Source organism: Anguilla anguilla, chromosome 12, assembly GCF_013347855.1.
Source record: "Anguilla anguilla isolate fAngAng1 chromosome 12, fAngAng1.pri, whole genome shotgun sequence".
Taxonomy (NCBI): domain Eukaryota; kingdom Metazoa; phylum Chordata; class Actinopteri; order Anguilliformes; family Anguillidae; genus Anguilla; species Anguilla anguilla.
In genome coordinates, this window is record NC_049212.1 from 18,609,375 (window position 1) to 18,621,580 (window position 12,206).

At 41.8% G+C, this 12,206-nt stretch overlaps 1 protein-coding gene across 1 annotated transcript in view; it reads left to right on the plus strand.

Moving 5' to 3' along the window:
- The window catches only part of LOC118209379 (extracellular calcium-sensing receptor-like), a 28,670-nt gene continuing 16,464 nt past the window's right edge, over window positions 1-12,206 (plus strand). Inside the window, exons 1-6 of the mRNA XM_035384635.1 lie at window positions 1-258; window positions 550-841; window positions 1,092-1,910; window positions 3,906-4,133; window positions 4,931-5,054; window positions 5,650-5,843. Of these exons, the coding sequence (XP_035240526.1) occupies window positions 41-258; window positions 550-841; window positions 1,092-1,910; window positions 3,906-4,133; window positions 4,931-5,054; window positions 5,650-5,843 (1,875 nt within the window). The 5' untranslated portion in view covers window positions 1-40. The remainder of the gene's footprint in view (window positions 259-549; window positions 842-1,091; window positions 1,911-3,905; window positions 4,134-4,930; window positions 5,055-5,649; window positions 5,844-12,206) is intronic.

Consider the following 12,206-nt stretch of genomic DNA (forward strand, 5'->3'; position numbering starts at 1 on the left):
CCCATCTTCCAGTCCCTTTTCCCTCTCTCTTCTATAGGAGATGGGTGTTCTCACCCGGTTACAGCTGTGGGTGTCTTTGGTCGTTGGAGTTGTGTGTGGGCTGCCAGACTCATCCTGCAGGCTTCTGGAGACTCCGTTTTATCAGAGTGTGTATAAGGAGGGTGACGTGACCATTGGAGGACTGTTCTATATTCATTCACAGCCATCTGTGCCTAACCTGGACTTCACACAAAGAGCAGCCCCTTTGCAATGTCAGAAGTGAGTGCCTTACTCTTTATTCTTGAATAGCTTCCTGTGTCTATGCATAGATATCTTTCTCAGAATATATTCCTGTATATACCTGAGAATACTATACTTATATACTGTGTTTGTGTGTGTGTGTGTGTGTGTGTGTGTGTGTGTATTAAATGCATTTATACTTGTACAGAAATGTATTTGTGAATATAAGCTAATATCCACAGGGAAATATCAAACTCAATTTTTTTAGCTCTGTCTTTCACTCAATTCTTTCCAATTTCTCTCTTTCTGTTTTTTTTTTTTCTCTCTCAGCTTTTTTTTGAATGCGTACTACTATATGCAGACCATGATCTTAGCAGTGGAAGAGATAAACAGAAACCCCCAGCTGCTGCCCAATCTCACCCTGGGGTATGTCCTGGCTGACACCTGTTTCGCAGAGAGAACAACATTAGCTACTGCGCTGGGGCTGGTAACCGGGAAGGACCCTGTTGTTACGAGCTCCAGGTGCGGCCGCACTCCTAAAGTACCTGTCATCATCGGTGATGGCCGCTCGTCAGGATCTATGGTGATTGCTCGCACACTGAGCGTCTTCAACATCCCCATGGTGCGCAATGGAAAAGCAGCAGCAAATCAGTGATCATTAAAGAAAACCATTATGACTCCTATTCTTCCTAATGCCCAGATGCACTCAGAGAGAGTGATTAAGAATGGATGCAAAATAGATTTTAAATATACCTCTCCTGTGTATTTTAATGGCACTTTATGGTGCTGTGTTTGCTTTCTGTTTAATGTTTCCTGGATATAAAATGGATGGAGCAGCATTATGCTAACAGGCTGATCTTTGTGCTCCCCAGGTAAGCTACGGTGCAACATGCGCCTGCCTTGGAGACCGCCAAAAGTACCCCACATTCTTCCGCACTGTACCAAGCGATGCCTTTCAGGCCCGGGCCATTGCACGTATGCTGCGCCTCTTTGGCTGGACCTGGGTGGGCGTAGTGATGGGAGATGATGACTATGGAAAGTTTGGGATCCAGCTTTTGCTGGAGGAGTTGCAGAACTCTGAGGTGTGTGTGGCCTTTTCTGAGGTCATCCCCAAGGTCAACTTGGAGAAGGCTATCCCACGCATTGTTGAAATTCTTAGGCATTCCACAGCCAAAGTCATCATCACTTTTGCCACTGGGCCAGACTTGCATCCCCTGCTGATGGAGGTGGTGAGACAGAACATCACTGACAAGCAGTGGATCGCCACAGAGTCCTGGATTACCTCCAGGTCCTTCTCTTCTCCACAAAACCTGCCCTCACTGAGAGGCACTATAGGAATTGCATTGCGCAAGGGAAACATTCAGGGTTTCAGTTTTCTCACTGGGTTTCAGTCTAAGGATATGCCTACTGACCCCTTCCTGCACGAACTCTGGGAGGTGATTTTCAGATGCTCTTTCAAGAATGACTCCAGCCCCTCTTCATCAGCCCGGCCCCAGTGCACAGGGTCTGAGACCTTGGACGATGTTGAGAGCTTTTATTCTGATGTCACAGAGCAGAGAATCACTTATGGTGTGTACAAGGCTGTATATGCCACCGCACATGCCATTCACAACATGCTGTCCTGCCAACCAGGAGATGGCCCCTTTGAAAATGGGGGGTGTCCAGATGTCACCAACCTCCAGCCCTGGCAGGTAAGAGTAACAACAGAAAGATACAGTATAGCATCCAATAAATGTGTTATATGTTAGACAACATTACTTCATATATTTATGAGCTGTTTCAAATAATTTTATTGATACTTCAAGAGGAATTTATGAAGAGTCGATATTAGGATTTTGTATTAATTATTAATTATTATTAATTATTTTATAATTATAGATGTGCATTTATGTGTGTGCGTGTGAGAGAGAGAGGAATTTAACCAGGACAAAGGCGAAATCTTTAATGACCACAGTAAGTCAGGACATGGTTTAACGTCTTATCTGCAAGGCTGTATCTCCTACAACACGGTGTCCCCATCACTGTACTGGGGCATTGAGAATTATTTAATCATAGTGTAGCTTATCCCCAACTGGCCAACCACTTAGTCTTTCCAGGTGAGAGGCATCAATTGTAACGTGCTTTGGATAAAAGCGCTATATAAATGCAGTCCATTTACCGTCTCCCGTCCAAGTGCTTTGCACCACAATTGGTTTGCTACAGAAATTCAGCAGGAGCCAATTACATGGTGGTGTGGCTGCTAGACTTTTATAGAACTTGTTTCTAATTCGGCAAATTTAAATAAAAACAGACAATATCTATTTTACATGTCAAGCAGTTTTTATGCTACCTAACGTATTTTGCATAGGACTTAGAAGACCATGAAGAATTCATCAGAAGCTTACACAATGACAAAGGCATAGGAACAATCAGTTTCTTTGTTTATATTTTTATTATGCAAAATGACATGAACATCTAGTTTAAATATAAACCTGCAAGTACAATGACACAGAACTTAAATATTTTCAACAGCAAGGTCCATGCAATGCCTCTTTCCTTCAAACACCAAATACAAGAAAATTCCTGAAAGCCTACTGAGACTGATGCCTCATTAATTTCAACACACAACACAATCTGTTAAACATGGCTTCTCAGTAGCATTGCAAGCGTAAAACGCTCAATTAAACTAAAAAGTTGGCAAATAATTTCAGTATGAAATTATGTTAAATCACGCCAGGCGCACTTCCCTAATTGTTTTACGTTATCACTTTGATATTGGGTATTGGTTGTTTGCCAAGTTAACTTGCAAGGAACCTTCAAAAGAAAATTATAAATTACTTAGACCCAAAAGATCATTCATTCGCTCTACCTTTTATCGACATTATGATTTTAGATAGCTAGACTAAGGTAAAGTTAACGTTAATAGTTCCCTCCATAATCTGACGCAACACACTTCAGCTACAGAGCCTTTCAAATAAAAGCACAATCATCTCAGTTGCAAGATTTTAAAAATACATATATATTATGGCTTTATACTGAACGTATCTGTGTGGTAATTGATTGAGTTTTCCACTAGGTTTCAGCCACAACCGCCATATACCATAATGCTGCGCAGTCCAGTTCAATTCAAATTTCACCAAATTTTGCTGTAATATTGTCTAGTCTGCATTGATTTCACTGTAATTATTTTGATTACATTGTGAAAACTGACTTTGAAATATTGATAGTCAAATACTGAAGTGATGCTTGTGTTTCATCAACATCCATTAAATGTTTCCAGCAGTTTAAAAATATCTTAGCAGATGTTAATACATTTATGTAACACTAATGACTAATCATTACAAACAGTACCTATGCTATAATCATGTGTCTTCTTGATTATCTCATTATTAGTGAAGCATTTTAAGTATTTTCTCATAACCTTCCGTTCTATTGTATTGATCATCCAATATGATGTATTTAATGTATATTATTTCAAAGGTTACAGTCATGAGCATGTGCAATAATTTATATTTTGTTCACATTTATTTCTAAGGTTTAAATTGTAATTTTAAACATTTACATTTGTTAGAGTTAGTTTTACATTGTTTAATTTGCATTTGATAGTGCAATAATAGTTTAGAAGTGCCAAACATTCACTGTTAACAGTTTTCATTTTTCATCACCCCGTGTTCAACTTTGTTAAACATTTTTGAAAATCATGGAAGATTCTTCACTACCTCCGCACTGTCAAATTCACCACTCCTCTGGGGGAGGCTACACACTTCGATGAGAAAGGGGAACCCTCAGCTGCTTATGACATCATTAATTGGCAAGTTTGGGCGCAAGGGACGGTGAAGTTCGTCAAGGTGGGACAGTTTGACTCTGTGGACGAATCTCACAGCAAGTTTGACATCGATGTGAAAAGAGTCGTCTGGGGTGGTGGCCAGAATGAGGTAAAGTGAACCGTGAATTTAGCATGCCATAAATTTAGCCTGGGAGCCTTCTGTATAATTTTTGGATTGGTGTACTCATCATCACATGTTGTAAATCTGTTATTTATACTCAGATTCTTAGCATTTCTCCCTCTGTAAAGCCCACTGAGCTATGCTTATTTACATTGCCTTTTAATGAAAACAACTTCTGTTATGGCCCTGTGTATTCCCATGCATGCGTGTCTCCTGTGTAATATTTGGAATGGCATACCCATCACATTCTGAATTCGGATTATTTATGCTCAGATGCTTAGTATGATTGCATTTTGCAAAAACAAAGGAAAGACCAAATAAATCACACACATCTCTAGCTGTTTGACCCCTCTGTCTGGAGAAATTAGCAGCAAAAATCAATTCCCTGCTAAACACACATATGGCCTTGTGATGAGTTGTTCCCAGTAGACACTGTTGGTGACAAACTGCTAGTCAATTACTGTTGAGTGGCAGTTTATCACCGTGTGTGTGTGTGTGTGTGTGTGTGGGGGGGGGGGATTTGGGGGTTGTACATGTCACAGGGTGGTAGTGCTGTGTGACAAGTTTACAAATTTGAGAGTTTTAACTGCATTGGTGAGATGATGGTACACGTGTGATGTTGAAATGTGCCGTTAAACTCACAAGATTTTTAGTGCATAGTATGCTGAAATGTGACACTGAGCATGTGAAACAAAGTGATGTGAGATGTGAGAATGCCATAAGATGCTTATCAGTGATACATGGAGTTAGAATGATGATCTGGATGTCATTTTGGATGCATACAGGTGCCTGTATCCGTCTGCAGCATGCCCTGTCCCCCAGGCACTCGGAAGGCTGTGCAGAAAGGAAAGCCCATCTGCTGCTTCGACTGCTTACCATGCGCAGAAGGGGAGATCAGCAACACTACTGGTACTATTAACCATTCTCTCTTTTAACCATGATGATGAGCAAGCACCATCATTTTCAACGCTTGCACAAAGCAAAGATGAGAAGATACCAAGAAGCATTAAGGTCAACAAACATGTATGGCTGCAATTTTAATTTTGCAATGATAACTTTCTGACAGACCTGTTTATGTTCAGTCTGTATTTTTCATATTGGGTGAGCAGGGTAGCCAGTATGTCACACAGGCTGTCTCATGCCAGTCGATACGAATGCTTATGACATGCACTGTAGTCATATAGGGGTGTGCATATGAAGCTCTGGGTATCTGTGTGTCTTGCTGTTGTGTAGTGCGCATCAATAAATTCATGTAAAGCATGTTTGATTGTGCACAAATTACCATGGTTTTCTTTTCTGTGTATTGCTCTCTATTTCAGTTAATGGCTGAAAAAAATCCAAATTTAAATCCACTGTGCACAAATTACCACTGTATCAGTTTCTGTTTAATTCTCACTGTTCTGGTGAATAGCTGAAGCCAAATTTTTTATTAAACTTCTTTTCTCCTAATGTCTCTTAATATATGTGATTGTTAACTTCCTTGTTTGTTTGCATAATTTATAAGGTTCAACAGAGTGCCAGAAGTGCCCAGATCGATTCTGGTCGAATGCTGCTCGAACATACTGCATTCCAAAAGAGGTGGAGTTCCTGTCCTTCCAGGAGACCATGGGGATCATTCTTGCTGCTCTTTCAGTCTCTGGGGTGGTCCTCACAGGCTGCGTCATTACCACCTTCTTTTTCCACCAGGACACGCCCCTCGTTAGGGCAAACAATGCAGAGTTGAGCTTCCTGCTGCTGCTGGCACTCTCTCTCTGCTTCCTGTGTGCACTGGCCTTCATTGGTCGCCCCACCCCCTGGTCCTGTATGTTGCGCCACACGCTGTTTGGGATCAGCTTTGTGCTCTGCATTTCCTGTGTCCTCAGCAGGACGGTGGTGGTGCTGGTGGCCTTCCGTGCCTCAGTCCCTGGCAGCAACATCATGCGGTACTTTGGCCCGGTGCAGCAGAGACTGGCCATCTCCCTCTGCACCTCTGTCCAGGTGCTCATCTGTGTGCTGTGGTTGGTTCTCTCACCGCCCATCCCAGCTGAAATACAGGGGAGGAGTGCCAAGATCATCCTTGAGTGTGATGTGGGCTCAGGGGCTGGATTTGCCTGTGTCCTGGGCTACATCGGCCTGCTGGCGGCCATCTGCTTCCTGCTGGCCTTTTTAGCCAGGAAGCTTCCAGACAACTTCAATGAAGCCAAGTTCATCACCTTCAGCATGCTCATCTTCTGCGCTGTCTGGATCACCTTTGTCCCTGCCTACATCAGCTCCCCTGGAAAATACACAGTTGCCGTGGAGATATTTGCCATCTTGGCCTCCAGCTATGGACTTCTCCTCTGCATCTTTGCTCCCAAGTGTTATATAATCTTACTGAGACCCGATAAAAATACCAAGAAGAAAATTATGGCCAAATAAAAGTCATAAACCTTAGATTACATTTGATGTAAAAAGTGATGGCTAGCCAGAATATTTGTCTACTTTTATTTAGATGTTTTTTTAAAGACATTTTAAAGCTTCATATTAAGTAAATACAGAAAATTAATTCATATCAATATCTAGTCATTTGAATATGTTTTATATCTTTGTTCTAGTCCTTCCCTATACAGAGTTTTTTTTTTTAATAAAATATTTAATAATTAAGCCATAAACCATTTAAATATTATAATATTAAGTGCAACATATTCAGTAATAAATCATGTAATAAATTATAATTTATTCCAGGAAACAAACTGCTAAAATGAAACATGACTTCTTTTTTTAAACGATGAAGCAACTCACGTTTATGTTCCTTGTCAGTCTACTATCCTAGAATAGAAGCAGCAGAGGGCATATTTTTTTTGCTCAGTGAGGGAACCCTTCTCATCTGAGCAGCATTGTGATTCCACCGCACACATGTGAATTCAGTCACCATCACATCCCCTTGTCCCTCTCTGAGATTCACATTTCCATTTCTCAGTTTCCACTCTGCAGGCTCCTGACAGAAGTGTGAGATATCAACCGCTGGGTAGACAGCCCATGCAGTGTTAGGTCAGAGGTTTGCAGGTAAAGGACAAGTCAGGTTTCAGAACTGAGTCATGAAGGGAGAAGAGCCCCCCAAGAGTAATGTCACCCTCCCTCACAAGGGCCTGGAGAGGGGTCCTGTCTGTAGACTGGACAGCAGTCCTGCAGCTGCTGCTGGGAGGTGGAGAGGAGGGCTGAGGACAGCATGCACAGGATGCCCCACATTTGTATTCTCACAGCGTGCATCACCACCACCCTGCTCACCCAGCAGACTCTGCAGGAGCTCCTCTTTATAGTGATGGCCATGATTCTTTATTGAATTTGAGAGAATATGATATCCAAAGAACAAATGTCAGATTTCCTGATTGCAAATGGAGAAAAAGAGGTGGGGGGTGGGTTGGAAAGAGTTCTGTTTTACAAAATAGTGCACTAATGGTAGTGCTTTACTCTCTCCCTGCCTGCTGCACAGAGCAGAAAAAGGCTCTCAGTAGTGCTACTAAACCTGAAGGTTAATGAGTCATTAAGGGTTGCTTTGTGTAATAAGTGGTGCTCATGTTTGGGAACAGCTCATTAAGGCAGTGTGTGGCTGCTGTAGAGACAGCCAGTAGAGCGCTGCTGCTTCACGCCGCTGAGGGACTCATCTCCCCTAATGCTGTACTGAGACTGCACTTGCACCTCCCTGGGACCCCACAGAGAGCTCAGAGGAGAGTTATAGTGTGCATATCTACAGCTCCATTCATTCAGTTTTGAGTGACAGTCTTAGGCTAAATATTGCAAATGTAAAATGCATTTAAGAAGCACACATTGTTTGAAAATCTTTAAAATCTCATTTGTGATACATGGTCAGGAACACAGTCTGGTAGTTTTGATCATAGATGTTCTCTGGAAAAGATGATTGGTTGGACTACATTGCACGCTAAACCTTATTCTGCGACAGAGCTTGGCTTCATTTGTATGTCTGGCTCCTTATTAGTTAGTGGGCAAAAGGGCATATTTATGCCTGAAACCATTGCCCCAGACCTCTCCCACCAATCTCATCTTACTTAAGCCTGGGGAATTCTCTGTGTACAAAGTGCAACTGCAAATAAGAACTCTGGACAGACAATGTCCAATATTTTTATTATTTTGTGAAAGTCATATTGTGTCTCAATTACACCTTCTCACCACCAGAGGCCCCCGCTCCATGTCCCTACTCTTTCGAGTTTTGTGTTCCTTTATTAGTCCTCATTGTATTATTTAATCTCATTTTGCACGTGTCCGTTTACTAGGTTATTGTTACCACCTACGTCCTTGTTCACCCTCAGTTTCTGCTTGGTCTTTGGCTTTTTCCTAGCACAGTTTGCAGGTCTCTTACAGTTGAGGCCAAAAGTTTACATAAACCTAGGCTAAAGACATTCAAACTCAAATTCTCTCAACTCCACATTTCATATTACAATACTGTCCTGTGTTAAGTCAATTAGGACATCTACTTTATTTCCATAAGGGGTAATTTCAAAATAATTGCTGAGAGACAAATTTACTTCAGCTTCTTTGTACTATATAAGATTTTCAGTGGGTCAAAAGTTTTCATACACTTTGTTAGTATTTGTTGGCATTGTCTTTTAATTTCTTAACATGAATCAAACACTTGGTGTGGCCTTCCACAAGCTTCTCAAATACCAGAAATTTTGCCGATTCCTCCTGACAGAACTGCGCCACAGCACAACTGTCAGGACTCGTGGGGGGTACGGACCCAAAAGCAGAGGGACAAAACTCACAAGTCCAAAATGGGAGGAGAACAAAAGACTTTACTAACAACAAGGCAAACAAGCAGGGAACAGAAAAGGCCACGATGGGCAAATACACAAACTCAAAAAATATCTAATAACACAGAAAACAAGAGGAACTCAAAAACACGGGCAGGGCAGAACACAGGCAGGCAGAGTACACGGGAAGGTACATATGGTCAGAACAAACATACGTAGGAAACAAACACAAGGAACCAGCACCCGAGTCAAGGGAACAAAGAACTTAAATAGACAGGGGGTAACAAGACACAGGTGAACTCAAAAAACAATCAACCCAGAAAAGGAGGGGATAACAAGACACAGGTGGGAACAATGATAGAATAACGAGACAACAATAATACAATTAACAGGGGGGAGCAGGACACAAAACAGAAGTGCCGCCATCTGCCGGCCCAACAAGGGAAACACAGACAGGAAAACACAGAACCATGACAACAACAGCCTTTCAGGCCATGGCGATGTAGGATTCTCTTAATGGTGGATGTAGATACTTTGGTACTTGGTGCCTCCAACTCCTCACCAGTTTCTTTGTTATTGTCTTGGGGTTCAGTTGAACCTTTCGAACAGAAGTCTGTTCAGCCCTGGGAGTTAATTTGCCCCTCCTTCTGGAACGATGCAGTGTCTGTGTGGTCCCAAGATTTTTATATTTGCATACAATTGATTGTACAGATGTTCGTGGTACCTTCGGTCGTTTGGAAATTGCTCCTAAGGAGGAACCGGACTTGTGGAGGTCCTCAATTGTTTTTCTGAGGCCTTGGCTGAGTTACGTGGATTTTCCCATGGTCCAAGGGCAAAAAGCCAGTGGCTCAAAAGGTAGGCCCTTAAATACAGCCACGGGTGCCAATTAACTTCCAATTAACTCCTAATTATGACAATTGGCCAATCAGAAGCTTCTAAAAAGTCATTACATCAATCTCTGGAATCTTCCAGACTGTTTAAAGAGACAGTCAGCTTGGTGTATGTGAACTTTTGACCCACTGGAATTCTGATATAGTGAATTAAAGCTTAAATAAATCTGTCTCTACTCTCATTCCCCTGTTTTATCCTGTATGTTCTCTTGATTATCATGTCCCCATTTCCGCAGGTGCTACTTATGTTTGTTTTGTTGTCACTTTTATTAAACCAGTAAATGATTTGAGTTTTTGCATCAACCTGAGTCTCTCCTTTTAAGTGCACCTGCCTTAGGCTCTCATTGTGACAGAAAGACCAAGATGAGCTATGGACCCAGCAGAGCTCAGTCAGGCTTTCTATGCCTTAGCCAATAAAGGTGTCAGATTGGGCAGACAAGCTCATTCACAAGATCTCTGAGGGCCTCCAGGCCCTTGCTACGGATGTTCAGCGGATAATAACAGCAGCTGAACCTGCAAGAACCTCACCTGCCACCTTCTGAGTGCTTCAATTATAGTCTGGGAAAGTGAAAGGGATTCCTCACACAATGCTCATTGGTGTTTGAGCTGCATCTGTCCAGCTTTCCCACGCACTGAGCCAAAGTGACATTTATCATATCTCTTTTGTCTGCCAGAGCCCTGGTGTGGGCCACTGAGGGGGCGTCCTATCCTGTCAAAGTTCTATCATTTCAACACCAGAAGCCGTCCATTCCATGTCCCTACTATTTTCCGTTTTGTGTTTCCCTTAATTAGTCCTCATTATTTTAATATGGTTTTATTTCGGTTTGCGCATGACTGTTCATTAGGTCATTGTTACCACCTTTCTTGGTGTATATTTAAGTTCCATGTTCACCCTCAGTCTCTGCTCGGCCTTTATAATTTCTCAAGCAGAGTTCTAACCAGGCTCTTGTATAATACTCTCATTCTCAAGTTTCCTGTGTTTTTCCCATATGCTCTCTAGTTTACCATTTTCCACATTTCCTTGTGTTTCTGGTGTGCTTTTTTTTCTGTTTATTTTGTTGTCATCTTTTATCAGCAGTCTTCAAGTTTTAGCACCAACCTGAGTCTCCTGCGTTTATTGCTATGCATTTGGGTCCATCTGCCATAAGCCGCCTTTCTCACCTCAGGAACTTTACCCCAGAACTAGGAACCTTTCGAGGAACTCAGGGCGTTTCGATCGTAGGAACTAGGTTTAAATTAAGTTCCGGGGACTTTATTTTACCCGGGGGGGTACTTTCCAAAAGTACCGGAACTTTTGAGGTGGGGCGCAAGCGCTGAAAATTTCTGATTGGTCGACTACTAGCAGTGTTTTATTTCAACCGCCATTTTTAAAAATCTGCAGTCGCAAACCGATTTATTTTCGTAATAACTTGAAATCAAACTTGTATGTTATGCGGCGCAGTAACCTACTTTTGGTAGTTCTGCATAATTTACATTGGTGATACAGTAAAAGCAAACTGGAAATCACCTTCCGCACTTTATGTCAGGGTAAAATAACACGTTAATTCTAGTAATCATCCCTTTTGCTTTTTCAGACTGGCGTAATTTTACTCTGCCATTCTTCAATTCCACAAAAAGACCAGGAAGACTATGGACTATAATTTATGGTGCATGGTTCGCATCTGGAGGGCACACTTCGCTGCTTGGCTAGCAGTAACTTTGAAGGAAAGCAAACAGTGGCTGTACCACTGCTAATTTAAATTTTCACGCAAGTCCGAGTTTTCGTTCTATTCTTGTCATTTTGCGATTAGCCTATATGGAATTGACGAAGAGAAAGTAATCAATTCAACAGCAAATTGTTTACGACGTGTGCATGTTTTCTGCTGTTGTTGCCAGTTATTTGTGGAATGTGAATGCATTCTGTCACCTCGGATGTCAAGACATGAAAGTGAATGTTCGCATAAAAACATAATGAATGTGTTTGAGAGGATATATAAAACAGTTACAATCTGACTATTGGCCTGTTTTATCCTATTTGTTGCATAACAACGGTCCAAGTCCAACTACCAACGACAGTTCTGCTTGACAACGGTAAAATGTGCCCAAACGGCCGTGGAGGAATATTTCAATTTCAGGTGATTAAATCGATAAAAATCAATAAATACAAAAGTAACCATATATAGTCATTGTTGGTAACCCGTTGTATATAAGTGGAATAAACCCCTCCGGGCTGTCCCGGTTATTAGAAAATAATGTAGGCTACTTTGGTGGTAGTTATGGGGTTACAGAAGAAATCATGACAGATGGACCGACGACAACGTCGCTTTTTCATACGTCAGTGGCCTAATCTTCGCGGGACTTTAGTCCCTTGAAAAGTAGTTCCTGGGACTAAAAGTTCCGGATACTTTTGGTGGAAACGCGGCTATAGACTCTCATTGTGACAGAATTGACAGTTTACCCTATTG